General features: G+C 42.9%; 1 protein-coding gene across 2 annotated transcripts; it reads left to right on the forward strand.

The window, feature by feature from the left end:
• Positions 1 to 301: 301 nt before the first annotated feature.
• DDX20 (DEAD-box helicase 20) lies at positions 302 to 27855 on the forward strand. Of its 2 annotated transcripts, XM_030221439.1 has the most exons (11): positions 302 to 540; positions 4151 to 4245; positions 6043 to 6211; positions 8169 to 8283; positions 9809 to 9951; positions 10834 to 10972; positions 14083 to 14141; positions 18476 to 18558; positions 20171 to 20276; positions 20763 to 20864; positions 25996 to 27855. In XM_030221439.1, exons 1-11 carry the CDS (start codon positions 339 to 341, stop codon positions 27207 to 27209), a joined length of 2427 nt encoding a protein of 808 aa, XP_030077299.1. In that variant the 5' UTR covers positions 302 to 338; the 3' UTR covers positions 27210 to 27855. The 2 variants fall into 2 exon arrangements, with proteins under 2 accessions (XP_030077299.1, XP_030077300.1); XM_030221440.1 differs by lacking the exon at positions 4151 to 4245 and having other exon boundaries at positions 464 to 540.
• Positions 27856 to 27941: the final 86 nt, after the last annotated feature.

Genomic DNA, 27941 nt, shown 5'->3' on the forward strand with positions numbered 1-27941 from the left:
AAAAAAAAAACCTATAAAGGCCCTTGTGCAGCAGGCCCTGCCTTGCTTCCATTTCCATGTATTAGTTCTTATACACCACATTATTGGAATGGTATTGGGCTCAATGTGGCTTACATTATAACAAGAGAAAAAGAAACAATTACACACTGATCAAAGAAGTAGTACACGAGAGCTAACCATTAAACATGATTGCTCTCTACTTTCCCCCCTTTTTTTGGCTTCTGTCCAGAGTCCTGAACCTGTCACTGTTCACGCGGGCCACAACCAATAAAGCTTTCCTTGTGCTGATGATGATCAAGTGAGACCTAAGCTTTGTCTCGCGAGACTGAGAGGCAGACATGGCGGAGCCGAAGCTAGAGACAGCTCACCGGCTGGACTCGCGGCGACGGACGCGCGATGCGCTGGGCTGCGGCGAGTCGGGAGCGGACTTCAGCTCGCTGCTGCTGTCGCGTCCAGTGTTGGAGGGGTTGGAAGCGGCCGGGTTCCGGCGGCCGTCTCCGGTGCAGCTGAAGGCCATCCCGCTGGGAAGGTGCGGGCTAGGTGAGTTACCTAGACGCATGCGCGAGGACGTACGTTGCAATCTGCGCGTGCGCGGCGTTTGCGGCGCAGGCGCTGTGCTGGCCATCCGTGAGGGGCGGAAGTTTAAGTTAGTTATGTGCGCAATCGCATGCACATTTGTGCAGAAATGACTGAGTTGGATTGTACTATGAAGTACTGTATAATCTATCTATCTAATTTATCATAACTTGCTTACACCTAAGCGGGTACAATGAAACATGTATAATTATAAAACTACAACATATGCATAATCATAGAAAAATAGAAATACTGTCTAAACTCCTATTACCCTGGCTTATGTATATGCCCCCCGTTGCTGCTTGTTAAGATGTTTTAATGTGTGCTACATTGATGGTGGAATTAGTATATTAGGTTATAGCGAGGGGCATAATCGAACGGGACGCCCCACAAAGGGGCGGGGAAACCCGTATTATCGAAACGAGATGGGCATCCACCTTTTGTTTCGATAATACAGTCGGGGACGCCCAAATCTCAGCATTTAGGTCGTCCTTAGAGATGGTCGACCTAAATGTTGAGATGGTCAACCTTAGAGATGGTCGTCCCCGGTTTTCGGCCATAATGGAAACCGAGGATGCCCATCTCAGAAACAACCAAATCCAAGCCCTTTGGTCGTGGAAGGAGCCAGAATTCGTAGTGCACTGGTCTCCCTGACGTGCCAGGACACCAACCGAGCACCCTAGGGGGCACTGCAGTGGACTGCAGAAATTGCTCCCAGTTGCATAACTCCCTTACCTTGGGTGCTGAGCCCCCCCCCCCCCCAAAACCCACTCCCCACAACTGTACACCACTACCATAGCCCTTAGGGGTGAAGGGTGGCACCTACATGTGTGTACAGTGGGTTTTGGAGGGCTCACATTTACCACCACAAGTGTAACCGATAGGGGGGGATGGGCCTGGGTCCGCCTGCCTGAAGTGCACTGCACCCACTAAAACTGCTCCAGGGACCTGCATACTGCTGTCATGGAGCTGGGTATGACATTTTAGGCTGGCATTTTTAAAGTTTTTTTTTAGGGTGAGGGGGTTGGTGACCACTGGGGGAGTAAGGGGAGGTGATCCCCGATTCCGTCCAGTGGTCATCTGGTCAGTTCAGGCACCTTTTTGAGGCTTAGTCGCAAGAAAAAATGGACCAAATAAAGTCGTGCAAGTGCTCGTCAGGAATGGCCATCTCTTTTCCATTATTGGCCAAGGACGCCCATCTCTTAATCACGCCCCTGTCCTGCCTTCGCTACGGTGCCGACACGCCCCTGTGAACTTTGATCGTCCCCGCGACGGAAAGCAGTTGAGGATGCCCAAAATCGTCTTTCGATTATGCCGATTTGGGCGACCCTGAGAGAAGGACGCCCTTCTCTCGATTTGTGTCGGAAGGTGGGCGCCCTTCTCTTTCGAAAATAAGCCTGAGTGCGTATTGAATGTTTGGGGTTTTTTGCTGCTGTAGTCACCTAAAGTGCAGTTTTATAACCTAGGCAGTGCATTCTGTAAATAGTACTGAGAAAAGCGCAAAGCGCTATTCTTTAAACGGTGCACAAATTATGTGCCGTTTATAGAATAACACTAAGCGGGAACTGCGACTACATTTAGATGTGATCACTTACACACCAATGAAACCTTGATGTAAATCACAGTGCCTAAATTAGGTGCGGATCCCTCTTATTATGCAGCAACGTTCCTAAATTGCAGGAATGCCCTGATCTGCCCTGACCCTCCCATAGCTGTGCCCCCTTTTTTTGATCTGTGCACATAAATTGATTTGTGTAGATTTTAATTAATGCCAGTTATCACCGATGATTATTAGGGCCCAATTATTTATGCTGAATGACTCATTCAATTAAATTGCATGAGCAAAGTAGAGAGGTGAGCAAAGTGAATGCACGCCCAAATTGCACACACAATTTAAAAAGCCATTTGTAGAATTTGGGGGGTATGTGTTTAACTGTGTAGGATATTAATACTTTGCACTTATGCAGATGTGTGCACATGCATGCATAACAAGGTGCCTAAGTGCTATTCTGCAAATACCCACCTAACTTGTATAGCTCATATTTGCAAGGGGGCAAACACATGGGTGGAGCATAGATTAGACATAGGTGGAGCCCCCACTTTACACACACTCCTTAAATACAGAAGGTAACATTTGTGTGATATGTCATTGCTGGAGTTTGGGGGATATATTGCTTTAATGACTGAAGCTTTAACTCAGCGGAGGATCATTAGAAAATCGAACACTAACCTTATAAAAGTTGCCAAAAATTAGGCATGCATTAATTAATCAATTGCATACACAATTTAATTGAATGAGCCAAATAGTGCCAGTAATTGGCTTTTTAACAAGTAATTATTGTCACTAATTGGAATCAGTTAAGATGTACGCATGTAAATTAGATGTGTGACCTGCCCCTAAATTTTATGTGCGTCCTCAAAAAGGGGTAACACAAATGGGAGGGTCATGGGCTGTTTGAGGCTTGGGGTTATCCCCCCGGTTTCTATATATTGCGCTTAGATTTAGGCGCCGATTCCATAACACAGCGCGTAACTTATTTGGCTTAACAAGCAAGTGAGCACTGATATCAGCACTTAACCGGAGGTGGCTAACGCCTCATGGCACTATGTAAGCCACATTGAGCCTGCAAATAGGTGGGAAAATGTGGGATACAAATGTAACAAATGAATAGATAGGGAGAGATTCTATATTTGGCACCCAAAGAATCCAGGTGGAAAACATTTCCGACTAAGCGTATTCTATAAGTGGCACCTAGATTTATGCACAGTATATAGAATATAGTAGCATAGTAAATGACGACAGATAAAGACCTGTACGGTCCATCCAGTCTGCCCAACAAGATAAACTCATTTTACAATTTGGGGGGGGGGGGGGGGGGGGTGTTCCAGGGGTGGAATTTGCGTTTGGCCAATTAAGTGTTGCTATTCAGCAATTAACCGGCCAGGTTAACCACATAAATATGACCACATAAAAGTCAGTCCTATCTTTATGCGGTAACCTGTAGCAGATAAACTGCTGAATATCGCACTTAACTAGTTATATTTTAGCTGGCTCTGGATACCCAGAAATTCAATTCCATAGCTCGACTTTTCTTAAGGGGTCAAATTAAAAAACTTCCAGTTTAGAAAAAGCACATAAAATATGCTCAAATGCCTTGCAAACTCTTCTCAAATGTTTGTACAAGGTATCATTCACTGGAAAGAGCATTGTAATAAATCTGTCAGTTGCTGACTGCCATTTCAGCTCCAAAGGGCATGCACCAAGGTAAAATGACTGTGAATAGCACTGTTTGGAAAGAGAGATGAGGAGAGAAGGGGGGGGGGGGGGGGGGGGGGGGGGGGGGGGGCTAGCAGCTATCTTTTCATTATTTTGCTGAAGTACCATTGTGCTTGTTAAGTTTCTCAAGGTATCTGTGTATAAATAATGACAGAAAATACTAGAGGCATTTGCCCAGTTCCATTAAAAGAAACTCTGTGAATCTTTTAAATAGAACGGTTGTAAATTACACATCAAACCAGCTGATGGGAAGTGGATATGTTGCACAATTTGATATATACTTTATATTTCTTGCAGATTTAATTGTGCAAGCTAAGTCGGGCACAGGGAAGACATGTGTGTTTTCTACAGTTGCTTTGGACTCTCTAATTCTAGAAAATCCAGGAACACAAGTGAGTGCAGATGAGAGAAATAAGCAGTGGCGTACCAAGGGCGGAGCGGTGGGGGCGGTCTGCTCCGAATGAACACTACAAGGGGGTGCAGGGAGCAGCCGTGTGGCTGTTGGCTCTGCTAGTTCCCTGCTCCCTCTGACGTTACTTCCTGTTCTGGGGCAGGGAACCGGCGGAGCTGACAGCCGCATGGCTTCTCCCTGCACCCCCAGGAGGTGTTGGGGGGGGGGGGGGGGATGTGCAGTGGCGACCTGCCCAGGTGGCTGCCGACCTAGGAACACCACTGGAAATAAGTATTAAAGTAATACTGTAATTGGATTTTGGCTAAAAATAACATTTGCTTAAGTATGCATTTTAATGTGAAGGTATTTTCTAAGCAAGGTGGGGACCTAAATGTAGATTTTTTTTTTGTTTTGTTTAAATTAAAGTGCACATGTCTGGGTTTGCTGGGCATCTTTCATCTGTTAGCATTTGTGGCATCTGAATGAAAACCTTGGGGTTGATATTCAAAGTGAGTTAATCAGGTAAGAGAGGCTCTTATGTGGTTAACTCGTGTTGACCAGGCCCCGAGGGAATATTCGACAACAGTTACCCAGATATTGCTGCTGAGTATCTCTTGGAGCTGCTAAAGCCAGCTATTGTGTAGGTGGTTCGGGGGAGGAGTCAGCACATAAGCAGATAAGTTAACCAGGCAAATGGCACCGCATAAATAGCAGTCCTGTCTTTGGTTTATCCTGATGTGCTAATACAAAGCTGAATGAGGCTTAACTACCCCAAACTATTGAAAGTGTGTGGTATCAGTTTAAAGACCTTTTTTCTTTTGTTTATAGTAAAAGACCTCAGTAGTCACTGCGTGGCGATAGAACAATAAATGTACTCAATGTCCGCATTATTATCACTGGTCATAAAAAAACTCCCATATTTACACACAAGTGGAGTTTTTTATGACCAGTGATAATAACGGAGTCAATGCAATGCGGACATTGAGTACATTTATTGTTCTATCACCACACAGTGACTACTGAGGTCTTTTACTATAAACAAAAGAAAAAAAGTCTTTAAACTAATACCACACACTTTCAATAGTTTGGGGTAGTTAATCCTCATTCAGCTCTGCATTAGCATATCTGTTTTATTTTTTCACTGAAATTTTGTCCGGTGTTACCTGTTTGGTTTATCCTGTCCAGTTAAGGGCTGAATATTGGTACCTATCTGGGTAAGTACCGGTTGGCCACATGTACCCGGATATTTAACGTTGGTAGCTGGACATGGCCTGACATTGAGTATCAGTTCGTAATTTCAGCAGTGGTGGTCAGCATTTTACCCCTCTCCCCCCCCCCCCCCCCTTGTTCATGAGTGCGCACCAAAATCTGCTTTCCTTGTAAATGGGATTTTGACTGCTGCATTTCCTAGTTGCACAGTAGGATGTGCATCTTGTCATTCCACAGCATTAACAAAGTTTGTTTGTTTTTTTTTAGCCTTTGGACATGGAAAAATTGAAAGCAAACAGCAGACGGCATTTACTAACAAGACCCCAGAGAAATTTGTGCAAACCTTTTCATTGCATTGGTACCAAAAGTTAAAAAACAAAAAAAACTCCCATTAAACTTTAAAATCTGATAATACACCTGCTCACATTATCGCACAATTTTAGGAAAAGTAGATTTGTAATATGAGAATATCTCATGCTACCAAATCCTTCATTATCAAAGAGTATCCCGAAGATGCCATCTGTTGTACTAATATTTTTGCAATGACCTTGGAGTGTCCTAAAAGCACTTCACATTGCTCTATCATCAGATCCTTATTTTGGCTCCAACGAGGGAGATTGCTGTCCAGATTCACTCTGTCATCACGGCGATTGGGATCAAGCTTGAAGGGCTTGAGTGTCATGTCTTTATTGGAGGGACCCCTGTAACTCAAGACAAAATGAAGCTGAAAAAGTGCCACATTGCTGTTGGCTCCCCTGGTAAGTACACTTGCTTGGCTAGTGAAAGCTGTCAAAGCAACGCACATTCAGGTACAGTAGTATTTTTCTGGCCTTGGAGGCCTCACAATTAGGGTTACCATATTTTGTCCCCCAAAAAGGAGGACACATGCCCCGCCCCTTTCACGCCCTGTCCCCTTTCACGCCCTCGCTCCACCCCTGTCACATTTCCCCTCCCCCCGTCACACACCCCAACACTCCCCCTCCCCGTCACCCCCCTCCCCTTACCTTACTACTGCCCTGGTGGTCTAGTGACCTCTCCAGGGCAGGAAAGACCCCCCTCTTTCCTGCCTGGAGCGCTGCCCTGCATGCATCCTTCCTGTTCGTGATCTCGGCGCCAATTCAAAATGGCCGCCGAGAGTTGACGTGACCTCATGAGACTTCAACTCTCGGCGGCCATTTTGAATTGGCACCGAGATCACGAACAGGAAGGATGCATGCAGGGCAGCGCTCTGGGCAGGAAAGAGGGGGCTCTTTCCTGCCCCGAAGGTGGAAGAGGTCACTAGACCACCAGGGCAGTAGTAAGTAAGGGGAGGGGAGGCTAGCAATCTGCCTGTTTGTCCGGATTTCTGGACAAACGGGCAGGCTGGTGGGCGGGCCGTCCTATAGGCCCGCCCTCCAGCCTGCCCATTTATCCAGAAATCCGGACAAATGGGCAGATTGGCAAAACCCGCCCGATTGCCCGGACATGTCCTCAAAAAGAGGACATGTCTGGGTAAATCCGGACATATGGTAACCCTACTTACAATCAGTTTGTTGTAAAATATGGTTGGAATTGACTGTTAGGGGACTTAGTTCCCAAAATATTCCTTAAAATGCTCCCTTGATGAAATAAAATCTTACCTCCTATTTATTTCTTTTTTGGGTTCTCTCAGAATGGACTTCTTACACTTTCAAATGTAAATGATATTTCAGCATAAAATATTTGAGCCTAACTAAATGCGAATTGATTTCAGGAGTCTGGGAGCCTTTTTTTTTCCCCTTTCTTTCTTTGCCCATTTGTGTTGTCAGCCACGCCAAAACACGGGCTCCTCATTGCTATCACAGGTTTCCAGTCTTCCATCTGGCTAGGCTCTGCCCTCCAGCATTCCCAGGCTCTAGAAGCAGAGAGGTACGATTATCCACTACTTCAGGAGTTGTGGGAGGACCTTGATTCTGGATTTAGCTCTTTCCTTTTTCAAATGTAGCTCAGTGCGAGTTATATTCAAGTACAGTAGGAATCTTCCTGTCCCCACTTAGGGTCCCTTTTACTAAGCCGTGTAAGTGTCTAAGCACGCCAAAATGGAGTTACCACCCGGTTACCGCGTGGCTCTTGCTGTAATTTCATTTATTATCAGATGCGCCCCAAGTGGCATTTGATGCGCGTAGGTCATTACCGCCCGGTTACCGTGCGAGACTTTACCGCTAGGTCAATGGCTGGTGGTAAAGTCACAGACCCAAAATGGAGATGCGGCAATTTTGATTTTTCCGCACGTCCATTTTCGGCAAAAATTTTAAAAAGGCCTTTTTTACAGGCACGCTGAAAAATGAATTGGCGCACGCCCAAAACCTGCACCTACACTACCGCAGGCCATTTTTCATCACACCTTAGTAAAAGGACTCCTTACGGTCTAAGCTTCTACCAGAATTGCCCTGCAATGGCAAAAGGAAGCAATTGCTTCAATAAAGATAGGCACTTGCTTCTTTTTGCCATTGCAGGGCAGAGAGGCAACGGAGGATTAAATAACTTGCTCAAGGTCACGAGGATTGTCAGTTGGAGACAGAGAGCCAAATTTCTTTTTTCTGCCTCATGTGAGTGGGGGAGGTGCAGGTAAAAATGCAGCCCTCCTTTCACACCTAATGATGGTAAATATTTCTTAATTCAACTAGTTGGAAACGTAATAGCGTGTAAATAAAGTGTATATGTTTCCACCCTTTTTCCCATCCTCCAATTCAACAGGTCGGATCAAGCAGTTGATAGAAATCGGTTATCTGAGCACTGCCAGCATCCGACTTTTTATTCTCGATGAGGCTGACAAACTTCTCGAAGAAGGAAGCTTCCAGGAGCAAATCAAGTAAGAACAGGAGCTTTGGGAAGCTGTCCCGCCCTTCCTCTCTCCCCTCAGATGAGACTTTAGTGTTGGTGAAACCAGAAATCCATCTGAATCAGTGGTTTGTGACACTGTGGGATCAGCTGGTTGCACGTCTCATGTGGAGCCCCCCAAATACCGTGTAGAGCATTCTCGGCTTTGTGCCATATGACACTGACCTCAGCTGTGTTTGAGTTTTGATCCCTGTTAAAAGTTTGCATTAAAAGGTTACGAGGCCCAATATTCAGCCTGCAGGAGGCAGGCCGACAAAGTCCCATGGACTGTTTCCAATGATTGGCATTGAATATCGGGGTTTTTTTGGCTGCTGTTAACTGGCCGGTTAAGTTCATAGCGGCCAAAGATAGGCCTTTTATTTTGGCCGCTTAACTTGGCCAGTGAAGCGCTGAATGTTCGTGGATAGCCGGTTCAGCGTTATTTAAACGGACAGAAGCCATTCCTGGCCAATTAAATAGTGCTGAATATTGGCTGGTATGTTTAAAAAAAAATGTTTAGAAAAGTGCGTTACATGCGTTACATAGTTGGCATGTGAATTAGTGACATGACAGAAACTGGACAAGTTATGGGCATGGACTGGAGGAGTTAAAGTGTTAAGTGCACCTGCACCAGCTATTAATGCATGGTAAGTGCAAAACATTTTTTAAAAAGGGCTCCTTTTGATGTGCAAAGGTAGCTCAGGGCTAGATAAATAACTATAAACCTCTGAAGTAGAAAATCAATTAAGTAGCTCAAATGAAAGATCTTCTTTACACTGCGACTGCTGATATTTTGCTTTCATATTGAGACCCGGTGGGCGAAACCTTTGTTTTTTTATCAAATTCTAAAATTAGGTTATCCTAATTTAAAAAATAATACGCTTAAAGTCTGTTTATGAAGATTCCGTTTCAAGGGGTGAGGCTTTGGAACATGTTACCTATGAAAATGAAATGTTTGCCATCATATTTGGTTTTTGTTTTTTTTTTTGAAAGGCTCTGAAAGATCATTTATTTGAAAAGTAGTGGGGAAGTTAAAATACTGAAATTGTAGAGAACTTCTTAGTCTGTGAACCGCTGTGAATCCTTTTTGGAATAACGGGTGGTATATAAAACATGAATAGAATCAAACTGAGTCTGCAAAAGAATTAGATATGGTTGCCATGTGTGATGTTTAAAGAAATTATTAATTAAAGATTTTTATTGATGTGCTTTTTATATGTTTTTTTTGTATATCCTATAATTGGCTTTTTATGTAAATGCTGTTTTTTTATTGTTTTATCATTTGGTGATATATCCTTTATTTCTTTATTAGCCTTTTGATATTACTACCCCTGATGCAGCCTTAATTGGCGAAACGTGGCCACGTTGGGTCTGTACGAATAAAGAAACTGTTTGGAGATCCATTGTTTGCTTTCTGTTTTTTCAAAGAATTAGATATTCCAGCAACCCGTGACCTTTCTTAGAATAAGCACGGTCATGTATTTTTACTGTTTTCTCTGTCTTTTCCCAATTATTAGTTGGATTTATTCCTCCCTCCCTGCTAATAAACAGATGCTGGCTGTTTCGGCCACTTACCCAGAGTCCTTGGCAAACGCTTTGACGAAGTACATGAGGGACCCCACCTTTGTGCGTCTGAACGCTGCAGATCCTGCCCTGATTGGTAGGTGGTGGGTTTCCTGTGCTAAATGTAAAGTGGGGGGGGGGGGGGGGGAGTTGGCAGGGAAACGAGGAAGTGATATGAGTGACTGAGATTTAAAAGCTGGCGAGAAGTAAGAAAAGCTTTGGATGGAGAAAAGTTTTTAATCCATAATTTGATGCAGTAGCTAACCCGCTTGAACAAGTTCTGGAGTAGCAAAATCAGAATCCTGTTCACCTTTTCCAGGTCTTTTATATATATATATATATATATATATATAAGTGCACATGTCTAGTAGTGCTATAGAAATCGGGAAATGCAGCGGTTGTGAATTGCTTAATTACTCTTTCAAAAAATACAAGGGGGTACACAATGAAGCTACGAAGTAGTAAATTTAAACACATTGGAGAAAATATTGCTTCACTCAAAGTATAGTTAAACTCTGGAATTCATTGCCAGAGCATGTGGTAAGAGCAGTTAGCTTAGCAGGGTTTAAAAAAAGTTTGGACACATTCTTAAAAGAAAAGTCCATAAACCATTATTAAGATGGATTTGGGAAAATGCATTGCTTATTCCTGAGTAAGCAGCATAAAATCATCTGTTTTATTCTTTTGGGCTTTTGCCAGGTACTTGAGACATGGATTGGCCACTGTTAGAATCAGGATATTGGGCTTTGAGAGAGTTTTGGTCTGCACCAGTAAGGCAATACTTATGTTCTTATAAAAGAGACCCATGGTCTGAATCATAAGCCGCAGTTATAATGACCATATGAAAAAGGGATCCGGAATTTGGTTAGGTTAGAAAACATGACAAGTAGAGAAAGTTCCAGCTGAGATTCTGACACATATGTTCCTATAACTTTTGTTATTCTCCCACCCTGTGTGTTTCTGACGGTTTCCTATGCAGGACTGACTCAGTATTATAAAGTCGTGAATTCCCATCCACTGCCTCACAAGACCTTTGAAGAGAAGGTGCAGCACTTGAAGGAGCTTTTCAGCAGGGTTCCATTCAACCAGGCCTTGGTCTTCTCCAACCTTCACAGCAGGTGAATCCCTGGCGTATTCAGAGTCGGAGTGTTCCAGCAGGTTGTAAGCGTTCAGTCTCAGCAGAAAACTGTAATCAGCTGAAATACTTTGGATACTGTTAATTTGTCTATTTTTTCTAGGACAGGTTAATCCAGAGCTGGTTTTACCTGTAGTTCTGTCTTTCTGAAGGTTAGGGAAATTGGACTACTACTACTTAACATTTCTAAAGCGCTACTAGGGTTACGCAGCGCTGTACAGTTTAACGAAGGAGCTTACAATCTAAAGGACGAAATGTCAGGTTGGGGCAGTCTAGATTTCCTGAATAGAGATGTAATGGTTAGGTGCCAAATGCGACATTGAAGAGGTGTGCTTTCAGCAAGGCTTTGAAGATGGGCAGGGAGGGGGCTTGACGTATGGACTCGGGGAGTTTATTCCAAGCGTAGGGTGAGGCGCGGCAGAAAGGGCGGAGCCTGGAGTTGGCGGTGGAGGAGGGATTTGTCCTGTGAGCGGAGGTTTCGGGTAGGAACGTAAGGGGAGATGAGGGTAGAGAGGTAAGGAGGACCTACCCATTCATATGTGCTCTCAGCCTGTCTGAAAAATGAAAGGAATTGGCAGCCCGAAAAGGAGCATTTTTAACATTGCTGAAATGCTTCTTCCAGGTGTTTTGCTGTAAAATAAAAGCATCACAATAAATTCTAGCAGATAAAATCTCTGCAGCTCATCCAGTCTGGCCATCCATCCTGTCCGTGCTGCCAGTGATCTCAGCCGCCAGCAGCAGAGTGCTACCATCTGCAAGGTCTCTCTATCCAGAAAAGACCCTTTTGTCCTCCTTCCTTACACTCACCATTCCAAGAGAAAGAAATAACTTTTGGGACTTGGGGAATCAGTACCTTGCGTGCCACATTTGCTGCTCCCTAACCCACCAGTGATTGGAAATGTTGCAGGAGACTGTGTGCGTGATATATTGCCTTTACTTTGTTAGAGGTCAAAACAGTGTACAATTGAAAAATAAGAAACGTAACGGGAAAAGAACTCCAGATTATGACAAAGAATTCCACAACCATTCTGACAAAGACACAATAAGTTAAAAAGAAAGTAAGTAAACCTGCAGCACTTCCAGGAAGATGAGAAAATAGAGCTGGAAGCTGCTAAGCACCAAGGGCCTGATATTCAAAATGTATGCCCTATTTTCAGTCACACTTCTGATCATAAGTTTTTGCAGCTGAAAATTCATCTGAAGAGTCTGTTACGCTTATAAATTCAAGCCTGGAGTGGAGGAGTAGCCTAGTGGTTAGTGCAGCGGACTCTGATCCTGAGGAAGTGAGTTTGATTCCCACTGCAGCTCCTTGTGACTCTGGGTAAGTCACTTAACCCTCCATTGCCCCAGGTACAAATAAGTACCTGTATCTAATATGTAAACCGCTTTGAATGTAGTTACAAAAACCACAGAAAGGCGGTATATCAAGTCCCATTCCCTTTCGCCTAGATTTATGAGCTTAAATTTTGAGTCTAGTGCTGAAAATCAGTTCTAAGTTCCAAACTTTTCTTCCCTGCCCTGAATTTGCCCCTGTTGCTACTCACTTTCCTTACTCCAAAATGGAGGAGTTTAGGATCTGATATTCAAAACAATTTAAGTAGGAAAGAGAGGCTCCTGACTGAGGAAAAGTATTTAGCAGCTCTCACTGGGCAGTGCCACTGAATATCTCCTCTGACAATCATGGCACTGTTCAACTATTGCTGTTCAGAGTTGAGAAGTGATTGTGAGAATGATTGTTTTGGCGCACAGCTGCATCCTGCTCAGCTTTTTAATCGGTGATAGAACATTGTTCTAAGTGGATGATGCAGCCAGATTTCTTTGAGAATTTACAGGGAAAGGGGACTTGATATACCGCCTTTCTGAGGTTTTTGCAGCTATATTCAAAGCAGTTTACATATATTCAGGTACTTATTTTGTACCAGGGGTAATGGAAGGGTTAAGTGACTTACCCAGAGTCACAAGGAGCTGCAGTGGGAATCGAACCCAGTTCCCCAGGATCAGAGTCCGCTGCACTAACCACTAGGCTACTCCTCCACTACAGACAACCCAAGGAGACTCCTGAGGCAGGCCTTATTGGCCAAAACACAGCTGTTGTGTAATAAACTCTCAGACCCTGTGAAGCATCGTCATGTTTTCCTGAGTGTTTCCTAGACTGCGAGGATTTTGTTTCTTCTGTGTGCACATCGACTGTCCAGTATCTGCATAAATAGAAGTCCTAACTGTGCAGGGGCAGGCTCTAAATATCAGCCTTACCTGCATAACTTCAGGATATCACCACTCATCCAGATAGTCATGGCTCGGCATTGAATGTCCAGGTCTAGTTTGGCCTTCAGTAGTCTCTGCTCAAAGGGAAAAAAAAAACAGAAAAAAAAAACTAGACTGATCGCCACCAGCTAAGTAGCAATCAGTTAGTGAAATTTTGACCATAAAGTTATGCGCTTAGCCCCAGATTTTCAAAGAGGCCAATTTGTGAGCAGAACTCTCAAAGTTAGGAGCATAAATCTTTTGAATTTTGGCCCACAAATGATTGGGTATGGGGAAGAGAGAAAATCCTCGTGTGGTAACGAGAATGTGGTGTTTAGTCTGGGAGCAGGTGCTGAGGAGACGACTGCAGTCCTTGAGACTGAATAGCATAGAGAAGGGCCTTTGCCGGTCATTCTGATGTCCTTTCTAAAGTCTGTCCAGTTTCTCTAGACCACAGTGTGATTTTTGAATATGAAACTGGAATCTCAGAGATGCTTCCTGTTGTTTAATGGAAGCTGGAGGTGACGAGGCAGCTCTCGGTTCTTGGTCCTCACAATTTCAGTCATGCTTTCTATTATTCCTTTTTGTCGGGCTTGAAAAATGTAATTGATGCAAAGCATGTATGACTAATAGAGCTATAGAAATGACTAGTAGTAGTAGTACAGTGGCAAATGGGAAGAAAGCACATTTAAGAGCTCCAAAATCTTACATTCTATAGCAGTCGCTATTCTCACAAATGTATGAAAGACTTAGTTGGGGTTTTTTTTTAAACAAATAATTTATAATTTGTGGAATGATATGTTGATAAATGTGCAATAAATATAAAATGCTTTTAAAAATATCTTTTAGGGCCCAGCACTTGGCTGATCTCTTGACATCGAAAGGCTTTCCTGCCCTGTGTATTTCAGGTAAGGGGGTACTTTAGTTTCTGTTGTGTAAAACCCTATTTTGCTTAGGGGTTCTATGTGGAAAATGGAGCATCCAAATATTGAGGAAGCTCCTTTATTTGTGTCCAGAGAGGGGTAATTTGTGTTTTGAACCCCCCCCCCCCCCCCCAATCATTTTGAAATGTTGGCACCTGTGTCCAGAAGAGGACAATCACATTTCCCCTAATAGTTTAGAAAAGGTTCTCCCTAAGGCAGAGCCTTTCGTAAGTCAGTAGTAAGGAAGTGAAGGTGTTGACATATATTTGCTGGCATCTGTTTTACCAGTCTATCTCCTGGATTCTATAAATGGCGCCTAAAATTACGCAAAATCCTGAGATCCTCGCAATTAGTTATTGAGCCATTAATAATTGGCTTTTAACAATCAATTATTGACGTTAATTGTCTGTAATTTGGATTTACACGTGGGTCCAGCTGTGCGCGGTTCTAGAAAGATCTGTGCCCAAATCTTCTTGTGTGCAACCCAAAAGGGGGTGTGGCTATGGGAAGGGCATGGGGAGGTCAGGGTAGTTCCAAAGAATTATGCACATTGTTATAGAATTTGGGGGTTGCGTACCCAAGCTGTGTGCCAGGATTTACACCAGGTTCCAGTTGGTGGAAGTCCTCATGCCAAAAATTGTGCACCAGAATATGCGCTAAGGGCCAGATTCTATATATGGCACCTGAAAACGCCACGCGGAATAAATTTCCGCTTATGCGTATTCTGTATGCAGTGCCTATATTTAGGCATGGTATGTAGCATATGCATAGTTGATATCACAACGCGTAAAACTACGCACATCCATTTACACCAAGGGAAACGCGTAAATGCCAGCTCGTAGATTTAGTATGCGCAGATTTTGGAACACCCACGAAACGCCCATTTCCCCACCCATAACCACGCCCCTTTTTGGCTTTGTGCATTAGAATTTAGGCGCAGTGTGTTACAGAATACGCTTGGTGAGTTGTGCGTATAAATTCTAATTATTGCCAATTAGTGCTCATTATATCTCATTAAGAGCTGTTATCAACGCTGATTAGCTTGTTAAGTCAATTAAGTTACACGCGTACACGCATAGTTATAGAATACACTTGGTTTTCGGCACGGAACCCTAGGCACAATATATAGAATCTGGGGGTAAGCGCTATTCTATAAAGAGCACTTAGCCTGCAGTACCCTTTAGTGAATACTACTACTATTTAGCATTTTTTCCCAGCGCCTACTTCTTTGGTGAAATTTACTGAAATGTGATCCTATATTTATTCATTGGGATTTATTAAACACATTTTTGAAGAGATTCACCCAAGACGGTATACAGCAGGAACAGTTTAACATAAAACTTACAATTTTGTTAATAGCATAACAATAGTAAACCAAGAATAAACATAGATTCAATAAATGAGGTAAACTTGAAAACAGTAAATTGAAATCTAATAATAGAACTACCGTGAAACAGTATCAAAAGACTGTTCAAATTTAACAGCACTGGAATTCAAATACTTCCAAAATCCAAATAGGAAAGAAGGTCATTTTCAAAAAAGAAAAATGTCTGTTTTTTTTTTTCAAAAATACTGTTTTGAACAAGGTTTTGTGCTTTGGACGTTTTGTTTTTTGGTCCATTTTCGGAAAAAAAAAAAAGAAAAGAAGTGCAAAACGTAGAGATTCATGTCATTGGGTTGTAGGAGGAGCCAACATTTTTAGTAGACTAGTTCCCTAGACATCCCAGAAGAGCAATGGGGCACTTCTTTGCATTTCATAAAAATGCTCCCAGGTACACATCTCACCTTTGCTTCCTTATCTTGTCCCCTGAGTCCTCCAAAACCCACTGTACTACTACTACAATAGCCCTTATGGGTGAAGGGGACACCTATAAGTGGGTACAGTAGGATTTTGGTGACCTAGGGAGGGGACACAGTTTCCACCACAATTGTGACCGGTAGAGGGACATAGGGACCTGGGTCCCCCACTGTGTACTGCACTGACCACTACACTACTCCAGGGACCTGCATGCTGCTCGAATAGTCAACTGTCATAGAGGCTTCTAATTCATATTTTTGGGTGGTGGGAGGGGTCAGTGACCACTTGGGGGTATTGGGGGGTCACCCCTGAGTCCTTCCTGTGGTCATCTGGTCATTTAGGACACCTTTTTGAGCCTTATTTGTTCTGAAAACAAGTCGACCAAAATGTCTTGGTTTTAAGTCCTGGACGTTTTCGTTTTGTTCCATTATGGCAGTAAAACATCTAAGTGTTAGGCATGCCCTAATCCCGCCTCTGAAACGCTCCCGAAACGCCCCCTTGTGATTTGAATGCAATTCTGATGGACTTCATCGAAAAAAATGTCTAAAAATAGGTTTCAAAAATACTGATTTGGACGTTTTTGTGAGAAAAATGTCCAAATTCTGCTTTATGCCACTTTTTAGCTGTTTTTCTCTTTCGAAAATGAGCCCCATAGTAAGTGACGGCAGATAAAGACCTGAATGGTCCATCCAGTCACATTCATTATCAATTTAAGATTTAAATCAGCAATGAAAGTGATATTATATACTTGATCATGGTCTTTCTCTGTTGTTTCTGGGGCATAGACCTTAGAAGTCCGTCCGGTTCTGTCCTTATGTTCCAGCTACTGGAGTTGCCATCAAAGCTCACTCCAGCCTATCCAAATCCATCTTGTCATTTGCGGGATACAGACTGTAAAAGTCTGCCCGGCACTGTCCTCAGGTTCCAAATTACTGGAGTTTCCTTTGAAGCTCTCTCCAGCCCATCGCAACCGGATCGCCATATGTGGGACTCGGACCATACAAGCTAGCCCAGCACCGGCCTTAGTTGTTGCAGCTAAAGTCGCCATCTAAGCTCCACTTGACGTGCAAACACATATGCAACCCTTCAAGTTTTGTTTTATAAATCATTCATTTTCTAATTAGAGATCCTCTGTGTTCATCCCTTTTTGAATTCCGTCACAGTTTTTTTTTTCTATCATCTACCTCGGGAGCTCATTCCAGGCATCAACCACCCTCTCCGTGAGCCCGAATTTTCTAACGTTACTCCTAAGTCTACCACCCCGCAAATTATTTATTTATTTATTTTGCTGCATTTATATCCCACATTTTCCCACCTATTTGCAGGCTCAATGTGGCTTACAATATAATACAACAACAATCACATTGATGGAATAAAGAAATCAGAATATAGATAACAGATAAGGTGCATAAGAATGTCATGGCAATCATATTAACGGATGAAGAATTTCAGAATTGTTGCAATTAAGGTGCTTAAGAAAATGATGTATAATAAGAAGTGGATAAATAGGTAAAAATGTAACATAATGATATCAGGACAAAATATAATGTTCAGTAATTAGGGTGTGAATTAAAATAGACAAATTAGAAAAGTTCCATTATAATTGTATCTGGTAAAGATTAGGTGTCAGTTCCTTATGGGGGATCTTTTTTGTACGTCTTTTTGAACAGGTAAGTCTTCAGTAACTTCCGGAAGGTCAACAGGTCGTGTGTTGTTCTTATGGTGGTCGGTAATTCGTTCCATAGTTGTGTGCAGATATATGAAAAGCTAGATGCATGTATTGATTTGTACTTGAGTCCTCTGCAGCTGGGATAATGGAGATTTAAGAAAGTGCGTGATGAACATTTGTTATTTCTCTTTGGTAAATCTATTAGGTCTGACATGAACTTTGGGAAGGTGATCTCTAACATAGAAAAGCAGTATTAAAGATCTAGCAAATCATTGGTAGTACCAGGGAACCGAAATCCAGTTGTATCTACTACATCACAGTATTCTCAGAGCTGGAAAATGCTGTTCTGGTAATGGCAGGTCCCCTCGAGATCTCCTTCAGGAGTAACTGGAGGATTTCAGTTTTGGGACTTGCTGGTAATTGATAGCGGAAGAGGGTGAGATTCATGAGGCTTTTGTTTAATTGCTGTGAGGCCGACAGTTGATCTATTACGCATTTTTGACGTTAGGCGGTGTATTTATGTGTTATTTATACAGGCAGTCATTTTAGAAGCTCTGTTCGCGTTTTGGACATCCTAAAACCAGCATTTGGGTGTCCAAAGTAAAGACTATCAAAATGCTGATTTTTTACAATTCCAGGATGGAGCCGTCCAAAACCCCACAACATGCAAATGACAAGGAAGTGGATGGGACTAGGAAGGGGCTTGACACTTGGAAATCCATGTTCCAGTTATTTTTATGTTGGGATGCACATACAGGCGTGGATGTGTGTATGTATTCCAGAAAGTTCTGCATTGAACTTCTTGTGTGTCTTCTCTCCCCCACCCCCCCCCCCCCCCCCCATCTCTTGCAGGCAGCATGAATCAGAACCAAAGACTCGATGCCATGTCTAAGCTGAAGCAGTTCCACTGTCGTGTGCTGATTTCAACAGACTTGGTGAGTCTCTTGTAGAGACTTTGATAATAGAACTGGTTTGCACGTGCCCAGCCTGGGTGCAGTGTTTCAGGAAGGCTAAAGTCTTCATTTTTGTTTTATTTAAATTGTGCCTTGCTTGTTCTCAAGGCTGTGAGCAGCAAAACTATTAATAACTGGAGAACTCTGTTGGGATCAGTAATCAAAATGATTTAAGTGGATACGAGAGGCTCCTGTCCAATTAAATTGCACTACAGGGTGAGACAAAAGAAAAAGTAACCCCCCTCTAGAGTTTTTTGCTGTTTTCTCAGCAACTTCTTGGAATTTCAACGTGACATTTTCCAGCTTTATTTGTTGTTATTATCCATGTTTATGAGCTGACTGGAATGAGATTGTCTTCAAACACAAAAAAGTTATAGACTTTATAACATGACCACCCAGCTGTTTTTGCACAAATGTTTACACTATAAAAATGATTGGTGAAGTAGCTTCATAAAAATAGGGGGAAAGACCTCCAGTAATCTGTGGCTGCTTTTACTCAAAGTGTCTTGCTTCAGCTCACAGATGACAGACTAATCATTGACCAAAACTCTCAACGTTTCTGCAAAACCATAGTGCAAAAGATCCTTTCAAAGTGCAACATACAAAAAGGTGCATTCTTCATGAATTGCAACGTTTAGAAATACTAATTGTGAAACACTTATCTTAAAATGCTTGAAAGTAGTTAAAGGTTGACTATTGACACTTAACCAGCTGAGTCCTGACTCCGCCCACAGAGTAACCAGTTTTAGCTTAGGAGCTAACGAGGGCGTTTTCTACAGTACTTACAGGTTTGAGTGCCACCGAATCAGGGGCGTAGCCAAACACCCAGTTTTGGGTGGGCCTGGGCCCAAGATGGGTGGGCAGAAGCACTGCGCCTTGTCCCACAAGTGACTTGGTCTCTCCCTCTCTTGCCTGCATGCCATACGGTCTCTCAAACATCCCCTCTCCACCACATACCTTTTAAATAGCAGATTTTCACTGCCAGTGAGCAGCAACTAATACACACTGCTCATGTTGGCCCCACAGCCTTCCCTCTGATGCAACTTCCTGTTTCCGTATAGGCGGGAATACATCAGAGGGAAGGCTGTGGGGTCGGTGCGAACAGTACGTATCAGTTGCTGCGTGCTGCAGGTGAAGATCTGCTATTTACAAGGTATGCAGGAGGGACAGTTGTTGGGAGATTTTGGCTGGTGGGGCTTGGTGATCCCTGCCAGTCACATCATATGTGTGTTGCTACTGGATGGGCCTGATCCCAAAGTGGGTGGGCCTGGGCCCACCCTTGGCTACACCACTGCACCGAATATGCCCAGTTTCCCCTGGACAAGCGATTTAAATGGCCAGGAGCTGTTTTGACCTCTTTGTGGCTGATTTTGGAAAATTAAAGATAGAGTCATGGAAAAGGTTAATTTCTCTGTATCATATACACAAACTAATTTGTCGTCAGCTTTGAAAAGTAAAAACCCAGGTAAGAACACGTAAATATCTTGGCTTTTTCGTAAAGCTTGCTTGTCTAAAGAAGTCATCCAGCTGTAGATTGGGATGGGGAGACACGGTGTGAAACCTGACGTACTTTGTCCTGGCTCTGGTTTTTCAGACATCTCGAGGAATTGATGCAGAGAAAGTGAATTTGGTCATCAACCTGGACGTTCCCCAGGATTGGGAGACCTACCTTCATCGGATCGGCAGGGCCGGGCGTTTCGGTAAAGTTTTTTTGGTTTAAGCAGGAGTCGAGCAGATCTGATTTGGGGGTGAATGAGGAGAATCACAGGCAGGCAGCTCAGGAGTTCCAGTATACACAGTGCTTGGTGCACATCCACTAGTCACCACGTTTTGCATCCTTCCTGTCCTTGATGGTCTGTGAACATCTTCAGAAGCTGCTTTTAGTGGATAGCAGTAACAACATTTGTTGAAGTGTACAGGAGGTGATGTTATTTTCAGAATGAACGCACAGCTGCCACCTCCTGTGGTAGGTTACTGCCACTACTGTGGCACCTGCACTGCATGATGGGAAAAGAAGTACTCTTATGGTAGATACCGTGAACTGTATTACCCAGCCATTTCCCAATGATATTTAGATAACCTGAAGCTGGTGAGTTACGGTGATTTGTCAGTAGAATAGGAGCTCATATATCAGCAGTTTTCCTTGCTTGTGGTTCTGTGTTCTAATTGCCTCCTTCTTATCCCAGGCACCTATGGCTTAGCAGTGACCTACTGTTGTCGTGGGGAAGAAGAAACTCAAATGTTGCAGATAGCTCAGAAATGCAAGCTGCAGCTGCACCCTTTACCAGGTACTGTCAGGGTTTAATTTCTGGGGGAACACCCTGGAACACAGTTCTACCACTTCTTTTCACACTACAGAGCTGCTGGGGGTGTTCTGCTGTTCCCCCCTCCCTGCCCAGCAGCCTCCAGGGAAGATGAGTGAAAGGGATGAGCCTGGCGCTGTCACTTTACTCCCTAATCCAGACCTTCTTCTCCTATTACTCCTGCCCCTGACCCATACAGCGACCCCCTTTCCCCAACTCCACAGTTACACAAATTAAGTCCGTGCCAGGCTCGTCCAGGTACACAACCGGCTCCAACCCTTGACCACAGTTGCAAATGCTGATGTTTTTAAAGAGCTGGCAGAGTTTGTTCAGCATCAATATTCAGGAGAGCTCTAACTTCTTAGAGCCAGCTACATACACTTGCCGTCTCTGAAACATGAACATCTGAGTTAATTTAAAATCTAATTAATATGTGTGCCTCCTGTTTTAATTAGTTCATTATTGCTATGTGTTGTCACAGACTTTTATTTGTTTTTTTAATAAAGACACTGTCAACCCAATTATCTGTCTTCCAAAGGATTCCCACTCTCCACGACATGCTTGAAAACCGAATACTTAAAATATGATTCCTATAAAACAATTTGTATCAGCTTCAAACGTTGGAGAACTGAAACACTGCCTGCAAGTGTGTACAGATTTAAAATCCCAGGCTACAGGAAGGAGTAAATGAGAAGTTATTTTCGCTCTTGATTTTGGAGAACTTTTTAGCAAGGAGAACATGCTACATCCTCTGGCAGCAAGTTCAAGAGCTTAACTATTCTTTTAGTGAAAAATTGTTTCCGCCTGTTTGTTTAAAAAGTGTTTCTACGTAATTTCATGGAGTGTCCCCTGGTCTTTGTACTTTTTGAAAGAGTGAAAAATCGATTTCACTTCTACCCGTTCCACACCACTGAAGAGTTTATAGACCTCGATCGTAGCCCCCTCAGCTGTCTCCTTTTCCAAGCTGAAGAGCCCTAACCTCTTTAGTCTTTCCTTATACGGGAGGAGTTCAATCATTTTGGTCGCTCTTCTTTGAACCTTTTCTAATTCCGTACGTGCAGGACGTCAGACTCACAGAAACAGAAGCCTGCGCAGCCTTCTACATGGAATGTTGCTAGTGGAATAGCAACATTCCATGTAGAATCTCCAATAGTAGCAACATTCCATGTAGAACCTCCAATAGTATCTATTTTATTTTTGTTACATTTGTACCCTGCGCTTTCCCACTCATGGCAGGCTCAATGCGGCTTACATGGGGCAATGGAGGGTTAAGTGACTTGCCCAGAGTCACAAGGAGCTGCCTGTGCCTGAAGTGGGAATTGAACTCAGTTCCTCAGTTCCCCAGGATCAAAATCCACCACCCTAACCACTAGGCCACTCCTCCCTTTCCTAATAATTCCTAGCATCCTGTTTGCTTTTTTTGGCTACCACCGCACAATGACACCTAGATCTTTTTCTTGGGTGCTGAATCCTAAGGTGGACCCTAGTATCAGGTAACTGTGATTCTGATTATTCTCCCCAATGTGCATCACTTTGCATTTGTCCACATTAAACTTAATCTGCCATTTGGATGCCCAGTCTTCCAGTTTCCTAAGTCTTCCTGCAATTTTTCACAATCCCCATGTGTTTTGACAACTTTGAATTTAATCACCTCACTCGTTGTATATCATAGAGGCCATGAAAAGGTGCAAACCATACACAAATTGTAGTTTTTATTTTAGCTATTTTGCTTTTCTTGAGCTGGGATCAGACTTGAGAGTTGCAAGACAGCTGGAAATGTGCTTTTTCTGAAAACTACCCATCTAAGGTTGTGGTTTGACATTTGGCCTATGCTAACTTGTGATAAGTTGCTGGTCAGCAACTAAGACAGAGACTCCTATGACTAAGGACATTTGCTGTATCCAGATAAACAATCAAAAGGAGAAGTAAGTGGGTGTGAGCAAAATTATAGGCTTAGCAAGAGGGTGGGGGGTAGTAACAGGGTAACTTTACCCATTATCTAATGAAAACTTACACGACAGGTCCTGTCAATTTAAGGGAATAAATGATAGAATTTGATGGAATGTGTTGGAACATGAATATTCTGGAAGGATGCATATTCATTAGGTAGGAAGGGTAATTATAATTAAGATAATGAAGAAGAAGAAAAAGTATTTAAGAGGAAACAGAACTGAGGATTGCGAGCCTCAGTGTGTCCACTAGCAGGTGTACATATTGACAGCTCCCAGGGAAAACTCTGATTTTATTTGCTACATATTATACTGAATTGGGAGTTTATTTGTTACTATTTCAATAATTACTGATTGGCTTCTTTGACAATTTGAATAAACATTTATTATGTGTAATACTTATTTAGTAGCCAGGGTTTTTCTTGCCTGGAGTTCTGCCTGGGGGATTAAAGATTTACTCGAGGGTCCATCCCCCCCCCCCCCCCCCCCCCCAGGAGACCTTCAGAAGGTTACTTCTGTCTCAGAGGCAAGACAGAAAGTTGACATCGTCGTTCTGTTTTCCAGATCATTTATAAATATGTTAAATATCACCGGTCATTTCAGATCCCTGTGGCACTCCACTAAGAGAAATGCAGTGCGCCCCCTGAGTGGTCACTGACCCCCTCCCACCCCAAAAATGTGAACAAAAATATGATTTACCAGCCTCTATGACAACCTCAGATGTTAAAAGTCAGGACTATTACAGCAGCATGCAGGTCCCTGGAGTAGTGTAGTGGTCAGTGCAGTGCACTATGGAGTGGGGTACTGGGGTCCCTGTCTCCCTCTACCTCTCAGACTTGTGGTGGAAACTGTGACCCCTCCCAAGTCACCAAAACCCTAGTGTACCATTAAGAGAAATGGCCATATTAAGCTGCAAATTTGTGTAATTCATTATCATTGCCTACTAGATTTATTAGGGATTATTTACATTTTAGGAAAACATTAAAGACTTTCCTGTTTTGAAAATTTTTATATTGAAAAGTACTAGTTATCATATTTTTATGTTCTAATTTGGGGAATTTTGCTCTTATTCAGCATTGTAAATCCTGAAAGCTGTGAACCTTGTTATCCACATTGAACTGTGATGGTGTTTTGTGGAATGTAATGTAAATGTAACGGGTGTCAAACTGCAGTTTTGGAGGGCCACAAACCAGTTTGGGTTTCAGGATGTCCCTGAGGAGTATGAGGTTGAGAGATTTGCATACAGCGGAGGCAGTGCAGATAAATATCTCTCATGAATATTCATTATTCATATTCCTGGTTGACTCCTCCAATCTTACTAATCTTTATCATGAAATGAATGAGGTCGGAGGAGTGAAGCTAGGAATAGAATAATTATATTTAACCAGGAAATTAGTTTAATTAGCCCAGTAATTTGGAGTGATGAATATTCATTAGGGATACTCTGAAAACGTGACTGGTTTGCTGCCCTCTGGGATTGGAGCTTGATCCCAGTGCTTTAGCCTTTTATATTTAACCAGTGTTTGCCTGACAACATTGGGGTAGATATCCCAAGGTGTTTGAGCTGGCCCAATCAGCAAGCTAGGAAGGGATATTTAGTGGCACGTAACCGAGGAGTGCTGCTTAATATCCACTCTGACTGCCTCAGCACCATTTATTAAACAATTTATATTCTGTTACAAATACACATACATGCACAGTATAAACATCCAATAAATAAGAAACCTAATACAATTACACCCCAAAAACCTTATCTACTACTACTACTACTAATAACATTTGTATAGCGCTACCAGACGCACGCAGCACTGAACACGTGACACATAGAGACAGGCTCAAAGAGCTTACAATCTAGGTAAAACAGACAGACAAGACATTTACGGGCAAGGGAATTACTGGGTAAAGAGGATCAGGGGAGAAGGAGGGCAAATGAGTAGGGGTTAGGAGCCAAAGGCAGTAGTGCCAAGGTGGTCCGTGGATGGAGTCGGGGTGCATAAGTACATAAGTATTGCCATACTGGGACAGACCAAAGGTCCATCAAGCCCAGCATCCTGTTTCCAACAGTGGCCAATCCAGGTCATAAATATATGGCAGAAATTCAAAGAGTAGCAACATTCCATGTAGAACCCCAAAGAACAGCAAGATTCTAGAATTCTAAGAATAACAAGATTCCACGTAGAACCCCAAAGAGTAGCAAGATTCCATTCAGAATCCCAAGTACATAAGTACATAAATGTTGCCATACTGCAACAGAGCAAAGGTCCATCAAACCCAGCATCCTGTTTCCAACAGTGGCCAATCCAGGTCACAAATACCTGGCAAGATCCCCAAAAAGTACAAAACATTTTATACTGCTTATCATAGAAATACAAAACTTAATATAGTAGAGTTTTATTCAACAGGTTTGCTGTGTTAATTATGACTATTCGTGACTATATCTATTAACAGGGGAAGTCTCATATAGTCACCAGGGAATTATATCAACCATTTATCTTGGTAAACCCTTTTGGTGATGGATGCAATCATCGACTGACCCCCTCCTGCCTTAATAAAGATTTTTACTTTTTTTGTTCTTATGTTCATGATGTCACAATTTTAAACTTCTTGCACTTTTGTAAGCATGTCTGCTTCCTATCACAGTCGGCTTCCTGCTGATGTCTTAAATCAGGCTGTGTGTATAGTGCCACGGGTATATTTATTGTGCCCAAAGCATCAAACATATGAGAGACTGCACTTATCTGTAAGTCCGGGTGCTCATGGCCAGCTTGAATAAAGTTCATTTTTCAAATCCGTCCCTTTGCTTGTATTTTTCAGTTGTGGCATGTTCCCATACACCATTATTGAAACGTTGTTGTACCCTTTGCATTTCAACATTCGAGCTATTTCCAAAACCGAGCACCAGGTGTCATTATCAGCACCTACACTGTGTTAATGTACATTGGTGAATGTACAGCTGGCATCTTTTTGTGGAGGTGGGAGCAGGGACAGATAAAGCTGCATTTGATAGTTTGCATATTCCCGTCCAAATGATTCCTCACCCCCTTAAGAGGCATAAAGTGAAGCACTCATGCCCCTAAGAAGAAGCATTTGCAAAAAGATTTTCACTAAACGAAATCCATTTCGCTGCTCATGCCTAATCAAGCGGGTTTTCTTTTCTTCTAATGCAGATCCCATTCCTCCTAGCTTGATGGAGGAATATTCAGACTGCGATGTTGAAGTTACCACTCTGAGACCCACTGATGATTCATCAAATGCTCACGTTTCATCCCTACGAACCCCAGAAGCACAAGCACAGGCTGCAGAAGTGCCCATCATTGAGTTAACATCTCAGACACGTTCTTTTGCTCCAAGTGAAACGTCTTCCAGGGCCACAAAAATAAAAGCGAAAAAGCCTGTAAAACAGAAGCATTCTTCTATAGAAAGCCCAACTGTTCTGGTAAAGGAAAGTACTGCTAGCAACTCAAAGGGCCTGGGCTGCGACACGAAACAGAGAGCGATATCCAAAAAGGCTGACACAATCGGGAGTAATCTGTCCGAAGTCAAGGAAATGTCGGAGAGCACACGTCCCAAAATCCCATGCCTGTCGTCTTTCAAGCGCCAACTTAACTGGGAAGTTAGTTTTTATGACTTAGTTGAAGATTATGAACATTTTATTAAGGAAGGCTTGGCCAAACATGTAGAAATTATCAAGGTGTACACAGGTCCTGGGGAGCGGGCAGAACCTCAGAGTTCCGGAGAAGCAGGAGTGAAACGGCGTGAGGAGACTGTGCTGTCAGACCGTAGCAGTTCTTTGGGGAATCATATGTTGCCTGAATTATCCGAGACTGATAGAGATTCTTCCATTTCCAGCTTTTCTTCCGATAGTGAGGAAAACCGATCCTGCTCAAATGAAAGACCTACAAGTGCTGGAAAAGGAGAACAAGGGGGACCCACACAGGTCACAAACTCTGGAGACGAATCCCCCCGTGTACCCTTGGCCAGCACTGATAGAACTAGTGTTGGTAACTTCTACCCTTCTGTGAAAGAGGAGCATTTTGACAGTAGACCAAATGAGAAACATCACCTGGCCCAAGAGAAGCCGGTGAAACAGAACGCTAAACGACCGAGAAAGAGCCAGATCAACCAAGCGCTTAGTCCTCTAGCAAAAGGTCATAACAGGGGAAAGGGAGAAGAAGATTTGGACAGGCGTTCTGAAAACCAGGAGCATTTTCCTATTGGAAGTCGGAGTTACGAGGAGTACTGGAAGTCTTACTATCAGGCCTGGCAGAATTATTATGCTGTAGCACCAAATCCATACTACCGAAACCTGTACAAACGCTCCAACTGGGTGACTGCTTATCAGATGCACTCTGTCTACCTCCGAGAGTTACTAAAAGAGTGAGCTGCAGTGGACTTTGATCTGCTGAACTTGGGGGCAGACTGCTTCCTTCTAGAAGTCCATATGCCATAGCCCTTGGCATGTGGGATGGATCCCCACTGGCTCTGCCCTTTGTGGAATTGTATGGGGGGGGGGGTAATTTTGTAAAGAATCTTATGGTAAAAGAATGCATAATTATACAACGACTGCATGTCGATGTTCTCAGGGTCAGAGTTGCGATGTAGGCTTTTATTTTATAACCTAGACATGTTCGAGTATTGTGTGTGTGTGTATACACATCTATACACAGCGGCACATGACTTCTGGAGCAAGCGTAAATTTTGTTTGGGGATAGTCTAGTGTTTGTCTTATAAAGGATAACCCTGTGAGGCCTTTTTTTTTGTAAAATAGGTATGTCTGAGCACAGAATGACCCCAACGTGTTGTATGAGGGGCAACTTGCTGTCTTTGCCCCTGCTACTTGCTTTGTGTATTCTGCAAAGTGTTTATTTATGAAGAGACTTGAGTATTTTCACAAATAGCATGCCACATTTCTTATCTTTCCTCATGCAGAATTTTCATATGTTTGAAATTTACATAAAGTAGGTGAAACGTTGTTGTAGCATTTGATGTTGTACATTTTTAGTTGTGAATAAATAAATAGAATTAAAGTTTTGTATTTTTAGTTCGTCATTGCATCCTTGTATCCTTTTACATATTAGAGCTGTCTGTTTAAAGAGGAGTTTGAGGAGACCCA

Source organism: Microcaecilia unicolor, chromosome 12 (assembly GCF_901765095.1).
Source record: "Microcaecilia unicolor chromosome 12, aMicUni1.1, whole genome shotgun sequence".
In the NCBI taxonomy this organism is placed as follows: Eukaryota; Metazoa; Chordata; class Amphibia; order Gymnophiona; family Siphonopidae; genus Microcaecilia; species Microcaecilia unicolor.

Excerpts from the sequence above, each read along its gene's own strand:
- DDX20 (XM_030221439.1), top strand. The coding sequence starts at position 339 with ATGGCGGAGCCGAAGCTAGAGACAGCTCACCGGCTGGACTCGCGGCGA. Across the intron at positions 8,284-9,808 it reads AGCTTCCAGGAGCAAATCAA|TTGGATTTATTCCTCCCTCC; the intron begins GTAAGAACAGGA and ends CCCAATTATTAG. Across the intron at positions 10,973-14,082 it reads TTCTCCAACCTTCACAGCAG|GGCCCAGCACTTGGCTGATC; the intron begins GTGAATCCCTGG and ends AATATCTTTTAG.